Source organism: Eleutherodactylus coqui, chromosome 10 (genome assembly GCF_035609145.1).
Source record: "Eleutherodactylus coqui strain aEleCoq1 chromosome 10, aEleCoq1.hap1, whole genome shotgun sequence".
NCBI lineage: Eukaryota > Metazoa > Chordata > Amphibia > Anura > Eleutherodactylidae > Eleutherodactylus > Eleutherodactylus coqui.
In genome coordinates this window covers 74974166-74997410 of record NC_089846.1, presented here as the reverse complement: position 1 = coordinate 74997410, position 23245 = coordinate 74974166, and the positions used below count along the sequence as shown (strand labels likewise).

The 23245-nt window shown below is 46.8% G+C and overlaps 1 protein-coding gene across 8 annotated transcripts in view; it reads left to right on the top strand.

The window, feature by feature from the left end:
• Positions 1-23245, top strand: part of LOC136580603 (collagen alpha-2(XI) chain-like) — a 159297-nt gene that overhangs the window by 66694 nt on the left and 69358 nt on the right. Inside the window, exons 5-9 of one of the 8 annotated variants that reach the window (XM_066581279.1) lie at positions 15915-16046; positions 16678-16791; positions 20761-20970; positions 21765-21911; positions 22204-22392. In XM_066581279.1, coding sequence (XP_066437376.1) covers positions 15915-16046; positions 16678-16791; positions 20761-20970; positions 21765-21911; positions 22204-22392 — 792 coding nt within the window. The remainder of the gene's footprint in view (positions 1-15914; positions 16047-16677; positions 16792-20760; positions 20971-21764; positions 21912-22203; positions 22393-23245) is intronic. The other 7 variants (XM_066581280.1, XM_066581283.1, XM_066581281.1 and 4 more) reach the window with 7 other exon arrangements.

Sequence of the window (23245 nt, the reverse complement as noted above, 5' to 3'; positions counted from 1 at the left end):
CCTGCCACATATACACCGAGGCTGCAATGCCGTTGGGCGTAAAGAGACAGCTTAGCTCTGCTAAGCTGTCTCCGCCATTCCAGCTCGCATATTGTATTTTAGCTGCACTTCAGTAGCGGTGAGCGATTCCAGCAACCTCATTGGTTATTGGGTACACACACCCCTTTGGAGATGGGCACGAGTGCTAGTTCAGGAGCCCCGCGGCCCGTGCACGCATGCTACCTAACTTTGCTGTCACGCTCCCACCTCCCTTCTCCGGCCGCTGTCATTGGTTCCCATAGGAGCCCATGCAGAGGCCGATGTATTCAGCGGCACAAAAATAGTTCCAGGACTACCTCTGCTGCCCGGCGTAAAAGCGCCCCGACGCTATATTGGCCGCAGGAATACGCCTGTGCAACCTGATGCATTGCAATCCTGTCCGTGAAGAGTACATGCGTATTTGCAGAATAAACTATGCTCTTTTGCGCGTGCATTGACGTATTTTACTGTACCTTTTGCGCCCGCAAGGCAGGTTAATTCGTACGCAGCAAACAAAGACGCGCCGACTGAAACGGCTAATTAGTCTAATGAGTTCCATATATCTTCTTTTTCCTGCGCAGTTACACAGGGTTTCAAGCCTCTCCTGGTGTATTTTGCACGGATTTGCACGTCAGCACAGACATCTTTGGGGACTTTAATGCGTAAACGCAAGTAGAGCGCGCTGTGGCCTTTCTTGTGTGACCGAAATGTGCAGTAAAATACACACATGGGAATGAACCTTTGTGTATTGTGTGTGCAAATTTTGCACGCTCAAATGCGCCAGTGAGAAGCCGTCCTGCGGGCTATCACACCGGCTACTGAACGCCTGTATGTGAGGCTGATGGTTCCCAACGGGGTATTTCAGGCTACAAAGCATCTCATGTGAAAGCCCCCGTTGGACACCATCAGCCTCACATACATGCGTTCTGTAGCCCATGTGAACGAGGCCCAAGGCGACAAAACCCTGTATTCACATAATTTCATTACAGCGCCCTTGTGTGGTATGACATGATAATACACTGAGGTGATAGATAAACTCCATCACTTCTTTACATGGCTTGTAAGACCCGCTAATAGGGCAGCTGTCTGCCAACGTGTGGCACTGCGGAGCGTTACTCCATCACTTATTTAAAGGACACTTTAATGGAATGAGCCAGTGAGAAGAATCTTGTGGAAGAGTGTAATATTTTACTCACTTGATAATAAGTTATATAACCCCTCCAGAGAGCCACCTGTTGGAAGGCAGCTGCCCTGAGTCAATATCCAGGCTTCTAACAGGCCTGGCAATGCAGCTAGGGATAGACACTGTGCCAGAACATCCGTGTACGACAGTTGTTCTATCTTGTCACCACCGGAAGCTCGGGGTTTAAAGGGGTTGTCCCGAGGCAGCAAGTGGGTCTATACACTTCTGCATGGCCATAATAATGCACTTTGTAATGTACATTGTGCATTAATTATGAGCCATACAGAAGTTATAAAAAGTTTTATACTTACCTGCTCCGTTGCTGGCGTCCTCGTCTCCATGGTGCCGACTAATTTTCGCCCTCCGATGGCCAAATTAGCCGCGCTTGCGCAGTCCGGGTCTTCTCCTCTTCTCTATGGGGCTCCGTGTAGCTCCGTGTAGCTCCGCCCCGTCACGTGCCGATTCCAGCCAATCAGGAGGCTGGAATCGGCAATGGACCGCACAGAAGCCCTGCGGTCCATGAAGACAGAGGATCCCGGCGGCCATCTTCAGCAGGTGAGTATGAAGACGCCGGACCGCCGGGATTCAGGTAAGCGCTGTGCGGGTGGTTTTTTTAACCCCTGCATCGGGGTTGTCTCGCGCCGAACGGGGGGGGGGGTTAAAAAAAAAAAAAAACCGTTTCGGCGCGGGACATCTCCTTTAACAGGAGTTGCATGGGGGACACGCCCCTGTCACATCCCTGGCTCCTGATTGGGTGACTTCTCTAAGCTTTTTGCAGCAGTGTGTGTTCCCTGGGCTGTACAGTAACGGTTAGGGTTAGGGGTATGTCTTCAGGTGAGGCGTACATTATTAGCTGTAAATACTTCCATGTTACAGGGGTAACATGGAAGCATTAACAGTGAATCATCTAAGCCTCACCTGAATACAAACCCCTAACCCTAACCGTTACCGTACAGCCCAGGGAACAAGCTATACAGACGCTGCTGCAAGAAGGTTCCCCGGAGCAGTCGTCCTCCTACAATCTCCCAATGGCAACCGTTACGGCGAACCTCCGACCTGCAGCAATTCCCCTTCACTGAGGCAGGGGCTCCGCTGACTCAGTGCTCCGGTGTGTCCCGCCGCCGCATGCTGTAGGGGGATTACCAATACCTCAGCGTCTCCTTCCCCGGCTGGGTGGGCATGTAGTGCCTCCACCGCTCCCTGGTTGGCCGAGGTCCTTCCCTGCCTGAGGATTCTCTCCAGCTGATGCTGCCGCTGTGGAAGAACCCCCTAGTGGGCTGCCAGGACCTGCAGGCCAGCTTGCTCTGTAGCCAATCAGCTACAGGGAACGTCACCGCCCTGTCACTGTTGTCTCCACCAGGACTTCCTGGTGGAGACAAGATACAATAATACCCCAGCTGTTTTGAGGTAATATGCACCAAAATACATCATGCCACGTATTTTTTCCCACAGTCATACATCATGTGAACGGATCCACTAAAATTAGTAGGTTCTATTCACAGCATATTATGCAGCCGAAAACTGCGCACATAATACGCTCGTGCGGACCAGCCCCGACTATACAGTCTTACAATAAGAATTGGTTCTTTGAAGGCGACCATAAGGCTGATGACTTGGACATCCCTAACCCATGGCAATAAGGCATACAAATGAGTGATGAAATGATCCTCCATAGTGCCACCTATTGGAAATGGTAACTACCGTATGCTGATAAGAGACAATTACCCCAAACCAGCTGTCGTACATGGATGCACTGGAGCGGTGTTTATCTCTAGTCATATTAAAAAGCCTGTTAAAGGCTGGATATTTACTCATATAGCAGCTACCTCCCAGTAGGTGGCGCTCTGGAGGGTTACTCCATCACTCATCTGCATGGGAACATTCAATAATGCAGTCAGATTACAAAATAGAATAGGAAGACCGCCCTCTTGTGGTGGACGGTGATAAAATATTCACCTTAAAAAAAAATGTTCAGAAGAGCGCGCTCTTGTTGTAGTTTGTGGTAGTTTCTGTGACCCAAGTTATTTATGGAATCTTTGACAATGGGCTGCATGGATCCTTTGCCTGCTGCCCCATCCCATCGCACTCCTGATTGTTTCCAGGGACGGACCCTGTCCCCTAACTCTGCAGCCATATGGTGTGTCCACGAATGCTCCAAACTCAGCTGGTCCTCCCATGTTCTGCTCCTGGTGCCCCAGAAATAGTTTCTTTATGCTCACATGGAAAGTAAGTGTGAAATATGCAACCTCTACGTCACAGCTGAAGACCACAGCACACTGCAGGCGTTGTAGAAATACGTTTGGGTCACTCTGTTTAGGAATCAACGAGAGGAAACCCCCTCAATGTGGAGAACAGGGGCAATGAGCCTGAGAGCCCATGCAATGCTGCCTGGAAAGACCTATGCAAATGAGTGATGAGTAACCTGCACAGCGTCATCTATTGGGATAGTAGCTAACGTATGATGTAGTAGCTGACTGTTTAAAGGGGTTGTCCAGTTATAAATTGATGGCGACACTCAGGATAGGTAATAGCATATCAGTAGTTTTCTGTCACCCGGGACCCCTGCCTACCAGCTGTTCGCCAGACCAGTGCAATCATGCACTGTGTAGATTTTTTTGCAGGAAGCAGACAGCTCCGTTCCCACTGCAGTGGCCAGGCTTGGTATTACAGGCCAAGTTCCCATTCACTTCAGTGGCTGCAATACCAAGCCTGGCCACCGCAGTGAGAATTGAGCTGTCTGCTTCCTGTAGAAATCAGCTCAGTGCATTAGCATCTTTACCCACAGAACAGCTGATCGACGGGGATCTCTGCAAATGGACCCTGGCCGATTTACAATAGTATACTTTTGTATAGGGCATCAATAGTTTATAATCAGACAACCCCTTTAACCCTTTGATAATGTATCCTAGTTAAGCCGCTCTCACACAGCCAGCTTTTTACTGCTTCAAGACCAGAGATTTTTCATTTGTTTATCTTTGTTTTCTGCTTCCCATTTTCAAATACCATAATGTTTTCATCTTTTGGCTGATTTAGCGATAAGAAGACTTATTTTTTTATGGGACAAGTTTTATATTTAATGATACAATTTAATGTACTATAGAATCTTTAAAAAACTTTTAAAGATTTTAAAGTTAAAGAAACCCCGCCCCTTTTAAAACCCAGAACAACTTGTAGTTTATGTGTGGCGTTGAGGAGACTGTAGAGGGCTGCGCCCCCTCCTCTTGCCAGCACAGGGTTTGGCTTCTTTCTGGCTGTTTTGGGTACCTTTTCTTCATAGTACTCTGTGACCTAAGAAGTACGCCCCCTCCTGACCTCCATGTTTCCCTGGACTTCTTCACTCCCCGTCACCCACACCCCTTTTGTGGCTGTGAAGTCACAATTTCTAGGGGAAAGGAGCAGAGACAGACCGCTGCAACCAGAAGTCCCACAAGGACGGCCCGCGCCAACACATTATAGCTCCACACATCAGCGCCCAACAGCCAGCGACTATTGTTCCTCGCTGTCACACAGCAGCGACAGTCTGTCAGTGAATGGAGGTGGAGCGGGCAGAGATCTCATCAAGCCACCATCCTCCATTCACTGCAAGCAGGCAGTCGCTCAAAGATTGTCCAAGTCCTGTGTACACTAAACGAGCTGTCGCCCATAATCGTTCAGCTCACTGAAATGGAATGACTAGTGACTCTTCGATCAGCACCCTGTGGGGAACCCTGTGCGCACCGGCCAACAGTGGCCATACTTGCTTGTTTGCGGTATTATTTGGGTGACTATCGGCCCGTGTAAAGGTACCTTTAGGAGGTCCTGGGGGTCGTCACCGAGGTTGGCAAGTAAATTCTGAATGCTGCAAAAACTGCTTAAAAGGTGAGGAAAAAACACAATGGGGGGTCTTTTTATTTATAGTATGGTGACAATTACATGTGGACCTGATTCTGCTGCTCTGTTTATACAGTTCTTTATGTTTTACTACTTCTAAGGCTGGGTTCACACTGGGCGTATTCCCGGCGGAACTCCCGCGGTTTGGTTGCAGCAAAAACCGGGAGAACCGCCGTGGAAAAACCTGCGGCGGCTTTGAAGCGGCCCGGCCGCTCGCTCTTCCGCTGCGGCCGGCGCTCCCATAGAGGAGAGCGCGGCCGCGGCGGAAAGAAAAGATAAACAGACATGCTGCATATTCTGAAACCGCGGCTGCGGCGGCCGCAGCCGCGGTTCAAGCCTGACTTACAGCAGCGGATTGGCCGCCCCGTGTGGACGAGATTTCTGAGAAATCTCGTCCACATGGCTGGCTAATCCCGAGATTAGCGTCCGCGGGCGGGTTTGCCACGGCGATATTCCGCGGCGAATCCGCCCTGTGTGAACCCAGGCTAAAAGTTAAAAGGACCATTTTTTTTACTGCTTGCTGTCGCCATTTTCTGACCACCCACCCCCAATAATATTTTACATTTTCTATTGATAAATGTGTCTTAGGGCTCTTTTTGTGCAGGTCAAGTTGTAGTTTTTATTGGTAACATTTTTGAGTACATACAACTTTTTGATCACTTTTTAAAAAATTATTTTTAGGAGATGGGAAGCCGCTACATTCTGATAGTGCGAATATTTTTTCTTATGGTGTTTACTCTTTCGGGACAAATGGTGGGATATTTTAATAGTCTGGACTTTTATGTGGCGATACCAAGTTCTGTTTATTTACTTATTTTTACATGGGAAAAAGGGTTTTATTTGAACTTGTTTTATTTTTTTAATTTTAGTAAAACCCCACAACGTATAGCAGTTGTGAAAGGGTTAATTATAAGAAGTGCTCTCTGATGATAGATATTGATGAGATTCAAGTTTGCCCAGCACAGGTCAGCCATAGCTGATTGGCGGGGTTCGTCGCTTGGGGGCCCATTAGCTGTTTGCCCAGTCCGTGGTCTGTGCTGACGCAGCTGGAAGCAGATAGCTTGGTCAGGATTGCACACGCAGATCCCTCTGAATCCAATGTAATACCAACCTGGACAAATCAGCCTGCTTCCAGCTCTCAGCAGCGGACCCCACCAATCAATAGGAAAGTCCAAGGAACCCCCTTAAAAAAACCTGTAAGGAACTGCTTTTTGTGGTAATTTTTTTTTATATACCAACTTTTTAGAAAAAGGACTTGAGGGATAAAATTTTTCTTTGAGGAGGGCGCTAGGTTGTTGTCGGGAGTCTTGTATAGGCCATGCAAGGCCCCCTTAGATAAAAAGTATCTCCACAGCACAATGTGGAAGGATTTTATAGGGAAGTCACCATCCACTGGGTGGCGCTCTGGAGCGTCTCTTCCATCCCCTCCTTGCACACATTTTAGAAGACGAATGAGTCATGACTCCCAGTTCCCCTTAGAGCTGCAGGTCTACTGCAGTGTTTCGGCACCATTACTATACGGTACTGGGGTCACACAATCAGCATACCCATGAGGATCGGCGATTCTCAGGGGCCAATGAGACCCCTGGTAAACTGTTGACTTTCTGTCAATCACGCTTGTATTGCTTGTAGAAGCCACAATCTGATTGGTTGACTTTTCCAGCCAATTGCTTACACATTGACCACTGCTTCCCCAGGACTGATACAAACTGAGGCTGCATTCAGTTCATGGTGGTCCCTGAGAGGCTGGCGTAGGTCTAGTTCATTGCATCCTGAGACCCTCGCATGTCGGTGATCACTGTTAGAAGACATGGAAGGAGATTTGTCTTCTGACTTTAGAGAAGTTGTCCTAAAAAAACCCCATCTATCACATATCTGCAGACTAGGAGATAAATGTATGACGCTGGGACCCCCACCATCACCAGATCCGAGGCTGGGGGAGTTGGATCGGTGGTCACACATGTGCGCTACCCATCCATACAAGGTCTATGGGACTATCAGTCCCATAAGGGGCCGTGCGTGTGTGCCCACTGCGCTATTCACTGACCACCGCAGTGAGAATGGACCCCCCTCTAGAACAGGGGGGTCGCGTGATCAGGGGGTTCTAGAGGGGAGACACCAGTGATAATATAACTGTATCCTATCTTGTGGATTGGCCACTTTAAGGGTGACTACCTACTACAGTTCTTTTTCACTGCGAAATTCGCAGCGTTTTTTTCAGCGATTTTGCACGATCTCAATTTTAACTTTACAAGTCCCATAGAGCCCTGCAGAAAAAAAAACGCTGCGAATTTCGCAGTGAAAAAAAAATCTTGTGGGTAGTCACCCACAGACTTTTTGTTCTGGAATGTCACAATGGAGCTCCATCAAATACACCAAAGGGGGGCTCTGCTTCTTATTCCTTTCTAGTTGAGGTGAGTAAATACTTTTTTTTTTTTTAAAGGAACTTTATTTAGCCAGAAATTGATTAACCAACATACAAACATAGGCAGCTGACACCACAGGTGTCAGATTCAGTGGGCAGTACATTGCATGATAAACAGGATAAGAATAGGCGTTACCTTTCATTTCTTACATGTTCATTTCTTCTTGATGCATAGTGCCTGGCTAGAGCTTTTTTCTTTTTTTAAACTTTAACTTTAGCAATTATTGCTAAACAACAATTTAACCTTGAAATGAATTAGCTGTAATCAACCAGGAAAAGAGAAAAAGGAGAAAAGAAATAAAGGAAATTAAAAGGACCCCCCCCCCCCTAACCCCCTGGCGCCACTCTTTTAAGGAAAATTGTGAAAACAGAGAAAAGAATTCTAAGAATAGGGTTTTAACTTGGGGAACAAGTTGAACAGATGTCCTTCATTGTGTCCTTCCCTCTCCCTCACTCCCTCTCTACCACGTAGTTAGGCTCTCCCGACGCCGTCGCAGAGCAACTCACCCAACCACCCCAGATCTTATCAAACTTTTCAGGACATCCCCTGGCCATGTATGTCAGTTTGTACATCGGGATTTTGGCGTTGACCACCCGAACCCATGCATTCCTGGTTGGCCTCCCAGGGTGCTTCCAGTTAAGTAAAATGACTTTTTTGGCATAGAAAAGTAGCAACTTGTACAGCATACGCGTTGCTGCGGCCACCGGCAGGTCTCCAACAAGCCCAAATAGGCACGTTCCAGGATGCATGATCCTTGATGCCCCCAGATGCGTTTCCATGAAGACAAGCACGTCTCTCCAGTAGCCCTGCAGGACTGCACACTCCCAGAACACGTGCATGACCGTCCCATCCGCAGCCAGGCATCGCGGGCACGTTGCAGTAGAGAGCAGCCCCATAGTACACAATTTAGAAGGGGTATAATATATACGGTGTAGGAACTTAACTTGGATGAGTTTGTCTCTCGCGCTAACAAGGGGGGGACCGGATCGACCTAGTATATCCTCATCCTCCCCTTCGGTCAGGTCAGGGATGTCCCCCTCCTATCTCCGCAGATGTTGCGCCAGATGTTGGGTCAGATGTTGTGCTATATGGGCGTAGAAGCTCGACAGCAGTTTGACAAGATTGCACATCTGCGCCAGGCCCTCCATCCGTGTCATGGATAGTGGGATAGACAGACCTCCAAACTGAGCCCTGGCCGCGTCTCGCAGCTGGTAATATCTAAAGTAGGAGTTTTCAGGCAGGCCATGGGCTATTCGTAGCTGTAGAAAGGTGCAGAGCGTACCCTCGCTGACTATGTCCGAGAGGACATTGACACCCCAACGCCTCCAGAAGGCAGGCTCTGGGAAGCGCTGGAAGTGTGGCAGTTTGAGGTTATTCCAGAGAGGAGTGTGTGGGGATCGCGCAGTCTCCCCCTCAGTGGACAGTCTTGTGACCCGATGCCAGATTTCCAATGTTACCAGCATGGGAGTGGGCAGGGGAGAAGTCGAAGATGAGGGGCCGCTCAGCAGCAGCCCCCGTAGGTTCTGAGCAGGGTCCACCATTCTCCGCTCCAGACTCACTGCCGGGTTGTAGTCTGACGAGGATAGCCACCACCAGGCATACACCAGCTGGCTAGCCAGATAGTAGTAATAGAAGTGTGGTAGGGCCAACCCTCCCCCACTCGACGGGAGGCACAGAGTCTCCAATCTAATCCTGGGTGTGGTGCCCCTCCACAGTATACGTAACGCAATCCCGCGGAGCGTAGTGAAGAATTTTTTGGGGACTAACGTAGGGGAGTTATGCAGTATATACAGGAATTTTGGTAGCAGTTTCATTTTTAGCAGGTTTATTCTGCCCACCAGGGTAAGCGGGAGAGAAGCCCAGCGTGTCGCCACCTCCTCGGCCCAGCCCAGGAGAGGGACCAGGTTGGAGTTGTAGAAAGTGGATAATTCTGCTGTCACCTTTACACCCAAGTAGGTGGTCTGGGCTGTCCAGCTCAGCGGGGTGGACAGGGGAAGCTCAGCGGCCACAGGGTCCACCGCCAGTAAGTGGGTCTTGTCCCAGTTGACCTTAATGCCTGAATGTGTACCAAATGCGCTGAATATGGCCAGCGCTGCGTTAAGAGAGGCCTCCGGGTCTTGAAGGAAAAGAAGGGTGTCATCTGCATAGAGCGCTATGCACTCTTCGTAGTTGTTTAGTTTAAATCCCTTCACTATTGGTGACGTTCAGATTTGGATCGCTAGAGGCTCTATGGCGAGGGCAAACAGCGCAGGGGACAAAAGGCAGCCCTGTCTTGTCCCCCTACTCAGGGAAAACTGGGCAGAAACATGTATGTTAGTCTTGATGTTGGCTACCGGGGAGTCGTATAGAATTTCAATCCATTTAATAATAATAATAATAAACTTCATTTGTATAGCGCCAACATATTCCGCATTTAATAAAAGTTGGCCCAAATCCGAACTGCCGCATCACCGCCCATAGGTACTTCCACTCCACTGAGTCGAAGGCCTTTGCCTGATCTATAAATACCAGAGTGCGCTTCTCGCAGTTAGTATGCTGGTATGATAGGTGGTTAAAAAGCCTTCTCAGGTTCATGTCCGTGCTTTTGCCAGGCATGAAGCCGGACTAGTCAGCGTGTATGATCTCACCCAGTACTGAGTTTATACGCGTCGCCAGTATTTTTGCAATTACTTTAACGTCATTATTAAGGAGGGAAATAGGGCGGTATGAGCCGACGTGAGTAAATACTTAATATCCACCACAAGAGGGAGCTCTTCTCTGCCAGCTTGAATACATTATGAGGTTCTACCACAAGAGGGCGCGCTTCTTACTGATTTCTATTAGGTACCTTTGTAATCTACTACAAGACGGAGCGCCCCTTCGTATCTTGTTGATTTAAAGGGGTGTCCCGGCGTTACAAAGTGACAGTTAGCCGCTGTATAAGGGGATAACATGTAAGGCTGTAATATTACTAGTCTCGCAGCGCTGCAGATGTTCCTCTACCATTAGTTCTCCCCTGGTTCCCCCCGTACGCTCGCTGATTTACCGCTCAGTGCCGGCACATTCTATAATGCTGACAGTCTGTAGTTGTGAACGAGATGGGTGTGCGGCATTGTGGGAGATGTAGTGTTTGCGGCTGCTGTGAGGTGGTATAACAGGTCCTGGCGGTCAGTGTGACGATGTAGATGGAGGTTTGTTATAATGGCGGTCAGCGGGTATATTGGGGAAGTCTTGAAAATTTTGCCCAGCTCCCGGGATACCCCTGTAGGCATATTATCGGTATCCACCACAAGAGAGCGCTCCGCCTGACTGATTTTCTTAGTTAAAAAAAAAAAAATGGAAAAACTGACGCCAGAGAGAGAGAGAGAGCGAGATATGGAGAGATATAGAGAGCGTCGTTACTGGGATTTATGTAACAGAGCGTGTGATTGGTTCTCGGTACGGGCTCTTTCACTTAAGCTTATTTGTGTAGTGTATCTCGTGCACCACGTAACACACAGCGCATAGAAGCCGTGAGTTTCTAGAAGCTTGTTCACAAGTGTATTCTTTCTCAATATTCATTCACATGAACAAATATGCGGCGCGCCCTGTTTTGGTAAGTATAAGGGCCGCTGCAGATACGCAGTGAATATATGGGCTGTTTAAATATGTAGAGTATCTGCATACACAAAAGCCCCCTAAGAAGGACCCCTAAGAAGAAGCAAGGCAGCAGGAAGGACCCCGTGGAGTTCAGGAAGCTCGCTGTAACGCCATCACTATTTCTAGAATTATAATCGCTCCACCTAAACGTACCTCGAAGGCTTCCAGAGCCGGACGGGGTCGTTCTCCGCAGAGATGCGTTTAGACGGAATGATAATCATTCACAAAAGTGCGAATGTGAATGATAATTGTTACGTGTGAATACGGACGACAATCCAACGATGGATGATTCATACGCTTATCGTCTATTTCATGCAGATGTCGTCATTGGCTCTTTAAGCCGACACAGCGAGCCGAGTGACTAGACGATGTATCTGCTGTTGAACAGGCTGGAAAAGTGAACGGTGACCTGTGACACGGCTCCTCGTGTGACCAATAACTCGTTAGGTGTAAGAGTCCCCAACATGTACCAAAATATAGTTGTTTCAGAAACTTTAGTGACGTCTCGTCATAAACAATGTCCAAGGAGAAAGTATTCATACGGATTTTCTCCTACTTCCCTTCAATGATAGAAGCCGGGAACTGCAGTACCAGCCCGGGCCGCTATACTGCAGTACCAGCCTGGGTCACTATACTTCAGTACCAGACCTGGCCGCTATACTTCAGTACCAGCCCTGGCCGCTATACTTCAGTATCAGCCCGGGCCGCTATACTTCAGTACCAGCCCGGGCCACTATACTTCAGTACCAGCCCGGGTCACTATACTTCAGTACCAGACCTGGCCGCTATACTGCAGTACCAGACCGGCCGCTATACTTCAGTACCAGCCTGGGCCGCTATACTGCAGTACCAGCCTGGGTCACTATACTTCAGTACCAGACCTGGCCGCTATACTGCAGTACCAGCCTGGGCCGCTATACTTCAGTACCAGCCCTGGCCGCTATACTTCAGTACCAGCCCAGGCCGCTATACTTCAGTACCAGCCCGGGCCGCTATACTTCAGTACCAGCCCGGGTCACTATACTTCAGTACCAGACCTGGCCGCTATACTGCAGTACCAGACCGGCCGCTATACATCAGTACCAGCCTGGGCCGCTATACTGCAGTACCAGCCTGGGTCACTATACTTCAGTACCAGACCTGGCCGCTATACTGCAGTACCAGACCGGCCACTATACTTCAGTACCAGCCCGGGCCGCTATACTTCAGTACCAGCCTGGGCCGCTATACTGCAGTACCAGCCTGGGCCGCTATACTTCAGTACCAGCCCTGGCCGCTATACTTCAGTACCAGCCCGGGCCGCTATACTTCAGTACCAGCCCGGGCCGCTATACTTCAGTACCAGCCCGGGCCACTATACTTCAGTACCAGCCCGGGTCACTATACTTCAGTACCAGACCTGGCCGCTATACTGCAGTACCAGACCGGCCACTATACTGCAGTACCAGACCGGCCGCTATACTTCAGTACCAGCCCGGGCCGCTATACTTCAGTACCAGCCCAGGTCATTATACTTCAGTACCAGACCTGGCCGCTATACTGCAGTACCAGACTGGCCACTATACTGCAGTACCAGACCGGCCGCTATACTGCAGTACCAGACCGGCCACTATACTCAAAAAAGTTTTTTGTAAGGTAGCTCACCCGCTCCTGTATGTGCTGCCTCCACCTCTGTGTCGAGTTTGTAATCCTGTTCACACAGCTTCGCCATTCAGTCCACAGCGGCAATGCGTGCAGAATAAATGTAGAAGAAATGCTGTTCTGACAGTGGAGATCCAAAACCTTTATTGTATTCAGTGCACATAAAAGAGCAGATGTTTCTCAGGACGCGTTTCGACTCGGAGAAACAGAGTCGTGATCAAGACTTTATTCGGCCACTATACTGCAGTACTAGACCGGGCCGCTATACTGCAGTACCAGCCCTGCCGCTATACTGCAGTACCAGCCCGGGCCGCTATACTGTATTACCAGAATGAGCCACTATACTGCAGTACCAGACCGGGCCACTATACTTCAGTACCAGATCGGGCCACTATACTTCAGTACCAGCCCGGGCCGCTATACTTCAGTACCAGCCCGGGTCACTATACTTCAGTACCAGACCTGGCCACTATACTGCAGTACCAGACCGGCCACTATACTTCAGTACCAGCCTGGGCCGCTATACTGCAGTACCAGCCCGGGCCGCTATACTGTATTACCAGAATGAGCCACTATACTGCAGTACCAGACCGGGCCACTATACTTCAGTACCAGATCGGGCCACTATACTTCAGTACCAGCCCGGGCCGCTATACTTCAGTACCAGCCTGGGTCACTATACTTCAGTACCAGACCTGGCCACTATGCTGCAGTACCAGACCGGCCGCTTTACTGCAGTACCAGACCGGCCACTATACTCAAAAAAGTTTTTTGTAAGGTAGCTCACCCGCTCCTGTATGTGCTGCCTCCACTTCCGTGTCGAGTTTGTAATCCTGTTCAGACAGCTTCACCGTTCAGTCCACAGCGGCAATGCGTGCAGAATAAATGTAGAAGAAATGCTGTTCTGACAGTGGAGATCCAAAACCTTTATTGTATTAAGTGCACATAAAAGAGCAGATGTTGCTCAGGATGCGTTTTGACTCGGAGAAACAAAGTCGTGATCAAGACTTTATTTGGCCACTATACTGCAGTACTGGACCAGGCCGCTATACTGCAGTACCAGCCCGGTCGCTATACTGGAGTACCAGCCCGGGCCGCTATACTGCATTACCAGACCGGGCCACTATACTTCAGTACCAGATTGGGCCACTATACTTCAGTACCAGACCAGGCTGCTATAGTGCAGTTTCAGACCGGGCCGCTATAGTGCAGTACAAGAACAGCCACTATACTACAGTACCAGCCTAGGCCGCTATAGTGTAGTACCAGACTGAGCCTCTATAGTGCAGTATCAGACTGAGCCGCTATAGTGCAGTACCAGCCCGGGCCGCTGTACTGCAGTACCTGCCCGGGCGGCTGTACTGCAGTACCAGACGAGGCCGCTATATTGCAGTACTATATTGGCTGCTATGCTGCAGTATCAGATTGGCTGCTATGCTGCAGTACCAAATTGGCTGCTATACTGCAGTACCAAATTGGCTGCTATACTGGAGTATCACACTGGCCGCTATACTGCAGTACCAGATGGGCTGCTATACTGCAGTATCACACCGGACCCTATACTGCAGTACTAGATTGGCTGCTATACTGGGCAGCACACCGTCCGATATACTGCAGGCTACTCTGAGTTTTCCAGACATCCGTAGCAGCTTCTCATCAGCTGATCGGGTTTTGGGGCAGCGGACCCCTGCAGTCTGAAAGAGGAAATACTTGTTATCTCCACCCATGGGTCACAAATAGTAATGTGTGTTTTTCTCCCTATATTCAGTGGACGTCAGCCTGCAGTACATGTGCCATGACTAAAGGCGAGGTGTGAAGCGCGCGGTGACAGGTGTGGGGTCAAGTATTTGGGCTGCAGTTTTAGCCATTTTAGATGAAACATTGTGGCTGGATTATCTCATTCGCTTCAACAGACAACAAAGTGCGCAAAGCTGCACCAGTTATAGTCCCGGACTGCGTGCTTGAGAGACCCCGTGTGGTACTACACTCTGAATCTGCCGCTCAACACCAATCACATAAAACATGGAAGGACATTAACTCTTAAGACTCAACAGTACCTGCAATACAATCAGGGAAGCACATGATGTGGCGGACAGTAAAACCACACATGGCAGCGCCAAACGTAGTCATCAGGACCTCGGAAGCCCATAACACTACAAGTGGTAACACTATTGGTAAGGGGGTGATACATGGTGGCATCTACATTTATCCTTTACATATAGCAGTAGAGGCCGAATGGGAAGAGCTCTGTGGAATAACCTTGTTCTTTTTGCAGGATTCTATATATTGTAGAAAGGTAGTACATAGAATGGCCTGGAGGGGGCTGTAGACAGGCATTCTTGTACCTGAAATAAGACAGATAACACCTGTGGATGTAAGATAAAAGTATAAGTTCCTGCCATACTCAGGGAGAGTTGGCTGGGACCTCAGGCTTCAAGTTCCTGATACTGCCTCTACAGCCAGAGAGAGAGGATGCAGCAGCATCAGACACTTAGAGCCTGAGGTCCAGTGTTTGACCAGTTTGAGCCTGTTTTAACTCAGATTTTTAAATTATTGCTGTTTTACCTTAAAGGGGTTGTACTGAGACTGACTTGTATCCCTTGTCCAAAGGAAAAGTCACTGCTGAGAGCCCCACCGATCCTGAGAACGGGAGTCCTGTGACCCCTTTTCTTGTCACTGCAGACTGACGACACCCACCTGCACTGATGCAAGACTGAATGGAGTAGCGGTCACACATGTCCGGTGCCATTCCATTAATTTCAATGGGGCTAATGGAAATATCAGAGCACAAGCGCTCATCAGCTATCTCCGGCAGGGATCAATGGAGCAGCGGTCACACATGCTCAATTCAGTCTCCCTGTCACTGTGGGAGGAGCAGTGAGTCCACAGTGAGGAGGAGAGGGGCACATGTGACACCCCTATCTCAGGATTGGTGGGGGTCTTAGTGGAGAGACCTCCACCAATCAGACTTTTATCTCCTATCATGGGAATAAGTGGTAAAAGTCAGCCTTGGTACGACCCCTTTAACAAAAATTCTGTAAAAATCAAATATGTGGAAAGAAATAGAAGGAAAAAAACTGCTGCTTTTATATTGTTTGCGGTCGTATAGATGTAACACAGCTCTGTGAGGTTAATGATGTTTTTTTGTTCCTCCTCAGGGTGATATTCAACAACTACTAATATCCAATAATGCTCAGGCAGCTTATGACTACTGTGAACACTACAGTCCGGACTGCGACTCTGCTCTGCTCAACAGTCCTCAAGCGCAGGACCCTAACACAAGGCAAGATGTAAGTATGGAGCTTTGAATCAGTGCAGTTCACCCCATATTGTAGGGGACCCAGTACACCCAGTATAGGCCCTGTATCCTCAGGTATTTCTGATGGACAAGTGTATTAGATACTGGCTGTAGTGCAGACAAACTCGTAGAGAAAGTGAAAATTGGGAGATAAACGCACATTAAACTTTGGTCATTCTGTGGACCCTACTGGGGCATCACATGCACACAATAGATAGACCTATCCTACGCTCACCGCCTTGCATCGGTCACCTCAATAGTCTCTGCATTATAAATGGTCTGTCTTAAGAGATTGAGTAAGATGAGGTCCGTGGTGATGTTACTAGCATCAGTGGTGGACTGAGGTGGAGATCTTGTCTTAGAACTTCAGGAAGGAGCTGAAAAGCACAAGCTAGTTTAGTTGTGATATGAAGTTACAAATATGTTTTCTATAGATCTGTCCAGGCTTTATTATTTCAGTGGTCTAGATCATTGCAGTGTGAAGGTTGTGTCATTAAACGTGACCAGACTTGGTGTCCACAGGCATTCCAGTCGTTCTCAATCTCTATTAACAGTTCCAGAATGGACTCTTTCTTATCTATGTCCTATGCTTACTGCCCTCTCCCTCCTCCCGCCACATGTAGTATGCAGAGGAAGAGGTGGAGTATTATGAATATCCCTACTATTATGACAATAAGGAGGAAGGGACGCCTGCCCCACCTACTGCAAGTGCCCCTGAAGGGGGCGCCGTTAAGCAGGTAACCTGTGGGTGTGTCATCCTGGTGTCATGTGTCGCGTCATCCCATCTGGCATGTATAACTGGAGGCTGCCCAGCCAGGAATGGGGCCGGGATTACACGGATGTTCCATCTGATAGGAAACCAGAATGCAATAGATAAAGATGATGAAACATTTAAGGGCTAATCAGGGCCGAAGTGCCATTTCCATCCTCCTCCGGGTGGAGGGCAGCAGATTTATCTGTTTAACACTTTTATGTTGTTATTTTCCTACGCTTTGAGCATTATATGTGTAATCTCCATTGTGAGTCTCGTCCTTGTTCATCATTCACTTACTAATATTACCATCGTCCAGTCAAGGAGACATCGAGCCCTGCCGGGATGCGATCATTTAATGGTATCTCTGCCGCCAGAACTTTGCGGCATAAAAACTATTTGTTTGAATTTATTAGAAGTCTGAAGAACGCAGTAATTTATTATAATGGAACCTCCAATATTCACAGGAGTTTCCCTTTAAGTAATAATTACAATCAAAGGGAACCTGCCGCAATTCTTATGCAGTCCTATCTGCGGGCAGCAGGCTACATCAGAAGTTTAATATATAGTTTTATCGGAAAAGATTAAGTATAACTTGAAACTTATTTATTGAAATGCTTCGTATTTCTATGCTAGGAGTCCGGTGGGCAGTCTTATCAGTGACTGACAGTTATTTCTGTATGTATGCTTATACTAGGCAGCCTGTCAATCACTGATAGGACCGCCCACTGGACTCCTAAACCTAGGAATAGTCTGTGGGAAAAGATTCAGCATGTTAATACCTATTGATTGAAATTCCTTCTATTTTTATTCTTAGGAGTCTGGTGGGTGGTCCAATCAGTAATTGACAGTTATTTCTGTATGTACATTTACACAAGGAAGTCTGTTAATTATGAGGAGTACTTCACACTGGAGTCTTAAGCATATACTAAATCATTCCCCTTAAAACTATTTACTGTATGTGCTTAGGGGTCCAGTGGGTGGTCCTGTCAGTGAATAACAGCCTTCCTAGTATGAGCATGCAGACATATATGGTTGTCAATCACTGATAGGACCGCCCACTGGACTCCTAAACATAGAAATAGGAGGAATTTTAATCACTAAGTTCCAAATTATACTGAACTAGCTGATATACCCGGCTTCGCCCGAATTAATTTGGTACTGCTGTTTATCTGGTGTTCACACGGAAAATCTTATGAAGTCGTGGTTACTTTAGAGATACCAGAAAAACACATGTTCACCATTTTGCATAGTTCTCTGCGTTACCCAGGAAACACCACGGGGAGGTAACCATGCGTCGTTTCCTTTATATAAAATGACATCAGGAAGTGAGAGAATTAGATTTCATACGTAAAATTTGGACGCTTATTCTTTTGCACTTAAAATTGAATAATCGAGTTGGGACCCATTAACTTTTCGTATTTATGACATAAACAATGCCCGTTCCAAATTTCATGTTTCTATGACACCAAGAAGTGAGAGAATTAGATTCCGTACGTAAAATTTGGACGCTAGTTCTTTTGCGCATAGAATTGAATAATCGAGTTGGGACCCATTAACTTTTCCTATTTATGACATAATCAATGCCCGTTCCAAATTTCAAGTTTCTATGACATCGGTAAGTGAAAGAATTAGATTTCATACGTAAAATGTGGGTGCTAATTCTTTTGTCCTTAGAATTGAACAATCGAGGTGGGACCCATTAACTTTTCCTATTTATGACATATTCAATGCTTATGGCAAAATTCATGTTTCTGTGACTTTGGGAAGTGACAGATTTAGATTATGTACGTAAAATTTTGACCCTAATTCTTTTGCGCATAGAATTAAATAATCGAGTTGGGACCCATTAGCTTTTCCTATTTATGACATAATCGATGCTTGTTCCAAATTTCACGTTTCTATGACACCGGAAAGTGATTAAATTACATTCCGTACGTAAAATTTGGACGTTAATTCTTTTGCGCATAGAATTGAATAATCGAGTTGGGACCCATTAGCTTTTCCTATTTATGACATAATCAATGCTTGTGCCAAATTTCACGTTTCTATGACACCGGAAAGTGAGAATTACATTCTGTACGTAAAATTTGGACGCTAATTCTTTTGCGCATAGAATTGAATAATCGAGTTGGGACCCATTAGCATTTCCTATTTATGACATAATCAATGCTCGTGCCAAATTTTTACGTTTCTATGACACCGGAAAGTGAGAAAATTACATCCCGTACGTAAAATTTGGACGCTAATTCTTTTGTGCATAGAATTGAATAATCGAGTTGGGACCCATTAGCTTTTCTTATTTATAACATAATCAATGCTCTTGCCGAATTTCGAGTTTCTATGACACCAGGAAGTGAGAGAATTAGATTCCGCACATAAAATTTGGACGCTAATTCTTTTGCGCATAGAATTGAATAATCGAGTTGGGACCCATTAGCTTTTCCTATTTATGACATAATCAATGCCCGTGCCAAATTTCAAGTTTCTATGACATTGGGAAGTGAGAGATTTAGATTATGTACGTTAAATTTCGACGCCAATTCTTTTGCGCTAGAATTGAATAATCGAGTTGGGACCCAATTACTTTTCCTATCTTGGAGATAATCTATGCTTGTGCCAAATTTTATGTTTCTGCAATATCGGGAAGTTGGAGAACTTTTGGCGAGTCAGTTAGTCAATCAGTGAGTGAGTCAGTGAGGGCTTTCATCTTTATATATATAGATATTCTCCCATAAAACTATATATTAATCTGCTCGGCTCTTTCTTCACTAACAGTTTTTCTTTAAAATTTCATTTTATAATATATTATTTTACATTATCGGTGTTATCCAACTTTACAGCTGCCATTTGTGCAACATTAAAAAAGAATAAACTCAGTACTTGCTTCTTGTTCCCCGGTGATCTAGCGCTGCAGCCCCTGTGGTCTCCTGGGCATCTGCTTCCTGGCTGGCAACAGTAGCATCACCCACTGCTGGTGACCGCTTCAGCCAATCAGGGGCTGCAGTGGTCACATGCCATCCTCCTGGTATCATGGCTCCCATCACTGAGAGGTGATGCCAATAGCACAGCATTTGACCACTGCAGCTGCTGATTGGCTCGAACAGTCACATGCTGCCTGCCAAAACAAAGACAAGTTGGACAGTAGAAGCTTCTTCACCGAGGGAGACGAGATGTGATCGCTGGTTTTACCTTCTCTCAGATCGCAGCTTATTTGTTGTAGTTTTATAACCCTTTAACAAGTATATAATTTGCATTTGTCATTTGTCTTCTGGTTGTTCCTAAATGTCTGCTTACTGTTTGTCTTCTCATATTCTCATCATATGTGCACAATGTCTCCTGTTTGTGTTTTTCATGTTTATCACATCTATATTTGTCAGTTTTGTGTATTTTCTGTATTTTGTGTCATTCGTCCTATTCTTCTTTATTTTTATGTCTGTATTATTTGGGGCTCAATTTACTTACTTACATCAGAGCCGCTTGTCCTTGGTTCTTCCCATAACTTCATTCCGGCAGGAAATGGGATTCTGAATAGTTGGGACTCGTAAACTGTCCCCTTGGCACAAATTTCATACAATATTTTTGGACCTGTTGTCTTGTAAGTAAATTGCGCCTGGACCTGATAGCTGCGGTTATCATTATGTCAGGATTATCTCCGGCTCAGATGGCCATGATTGTGTAAGCGGAGAATGTGCCGAACATATTGGCTCCTCCGCTGAGTAGTTGTGAGGAGGTCTGGATGGAACGGAGTACTCCCCTACTATTCCTTGCTGGGCGACACCTAGTTCCTGCATCCATTGACCGCCGTCTGTTCATCACATGTTTTATTCATGTCTCTTTCTCTCTTTTTCTCCAATCCATTTTTTGTCTGTGTCCCGCCTGTTCTTCATTGTCACTACCTGCCCTGAAAACCCCATGTCCTCATCCCTAACTATCCTGCCATGGCCACTGGCAGAAAAACAAAGCCAAAAATAACAAGCCACCAGCCAAGTTGAAGCCAAAGGTGCCTCCTCCTGCAAAGAGTACTGGCAAAGCGAAAAACCGTGTTGTAGGCAAAGCCCCCGCCAAGCGAAACACCCCTGCGAAAAATTCTGTGGGCAAAGCCCAGCCCAAGAAAAAGTTTGCTGCTGCCAAGAGGAGGAACGTGGGGAATAGTTACCAGCAGGTAGAGCAAAAACAAAGTATGCAGATCCCAGGGGCGTGATCTGACATACATGACCCCACTCCCCCACCGCTACCCCATCATCCTCTCCTCCAACGGATATGGGCTTTCCACATGAAGATGTTGATGATATTTGTCTGTCTTCGTTTTGCCTCGAGTTTTACTTGTGTTACTCCATTCTGTGCTTACTGCTTGGGTTCATTCATTGTTGTCTATGCAAAAATAGAGACCTCTGATGATGACCAGAACCACCGCCCGTCTCCCGCTGGTCCGCCGCAGCCTTGTAGTTGATACTAATTGGCACAAACAGCAAAGTCCTAACTGATACAATTAATAATGGCGACCGTCGCAGTAAATCGGCCTCTCCTAGTTACCATTGGGGGTTCTGTTACTTCAGGGCTCTCAGTTTTTGCTATTTGTGTAACTGCTTTGTTACATTGAATAAATGAATGACATACACCCCACTCCCCCATTTACGGATGGGGGGGGGCATCATCTGAAGTGATTTATGATGGGGCTCATTATCTACTGCTCAGGGGATATCTTGTCACACTGGGCTGATAATGACGCATCCAAGTAAATCTGCAGTATGATAGGGAAGACTTTTGTCTCCTCGGGGTGAGGAGTAATTTGATAACAAACTAATGCTTGCAATTTTATTTTCTTCCCCTCTATCCCTTGATCTTCCATGGATTGACCTTCACTTGTTTCTTCCTTACTCTTCTCCTATCTTGCTATTCCTCCATGCTTTGCTATTTCCTCCATCTTTCCATTTCTTACCTGCTGTGGTTATAAAGGACCCCGCCCAGACCCCTGAACCTGAGCTGACTCCTGAGCCCACCATACTAGAACAGAGCCTAGATTATACTCTGTCTCCAAATGGGGAGGATGTGTATGAGGTTTGGGAGGAAGAACCGACTCAAGAAGTCCCGCCTAGTCCACAGGTAACCGCTGGCTCTTCTGTTGGGCACTGATGAAGCTTACAATGTCCACTGATCTTGGACACCTTCTCATAGACAGTCCTGGACCATTCCTGGATGAGATATTTGCCAAAACATATTTTTTCTAAATTTGTAGTTGTTCCCACCCATTCCCAGCCAATGGGATTCTCCATACTTCTTCCATACACCGCCATATATAAACCTCCTATAAATCTTTGGTTCTATTTTGTTTCACCTTTCCCTCCTATCATTCCTTTCCTTATCTCTATTCTTACCTTATTTGCCCTTGCCAAAGGAAAAGACAGAGGCTCCTTCCACAGATGTCAAGGGTAGTGATTCCTTTATAGAGGAATATGTGACTGGAGAGGAGGAAAATCCAACAGTCGGTCTGGACTATGAGTATGTGTACAAGGATTACCATGAGGGTTCGGAGAGTACACACCTGGGTCCAGTCCTCTCCGCAGAGACCCCTGAAAGCGGAGGTGTAAGTCTCACATAACCAAATCCTTTCGCATGAGAACCTCAAATCCTACAATGTTCTTTATGAGATCTCTGAGCACAAATCAAAACTTCTTTCCTCCCTCTCTGGTCCTCCCGGTGTTGGCTTGTCATATTCTTCTTGTTCCTTTGTCTCGCTTGTCTCTGTTCCCCCATTGTCCGGTCATTGATACTTACTATCGGCCTTCTTTCCTTTGTGTGATTACTTTTGATGGACGTTGACTACCTTTCATGTCATTTGTGTCTTCTTTCCCCGCTGGATACGTCTCAGGGTCTTCTCCAGCCTTCGCTCCTCTCCTCATGTCACCTATTTGTTGTCCTCGTTTGCTTTTCCTCAACTTATCCCTTTTTGCTCAGCTCGATGATGATGTCGCAGTGACATCACACTCTATTACATGAAGTCAGAGTGGAAGTATTCCGATGGTATCTGAAGACATCAACAGGATTCTTCCTGACTCTTGCTTTAGACATCATAGAATTCCTAACATGCTGGGAATTTAATGATCTGCCTGAAGTGCGTTGGGTATCTTGTACTTGGCAGCTTGGCTTATGTAGTCAGCCCTCACTTCTGCATCACTGGGGTCACTATGTACAGCAATATCCTGTAGAAAAGCTTCACATATCAGCTTAAGATTTACATTTTATCATCAATATGCTTTAGAAGAATATTATAAGGAAGTTTAATTGTAATAAAACTGAAATCTTACATGAAAGCCTCTTATTTAGATACTACGCATGAAATAGTCCAAAGCAATGTTTTGGGAAAATACTGCGCACAATTAGACGTATCAGCATTGTACTTGTGGGGTATATAACTAGATTGAGCGGACAGTAGGAAC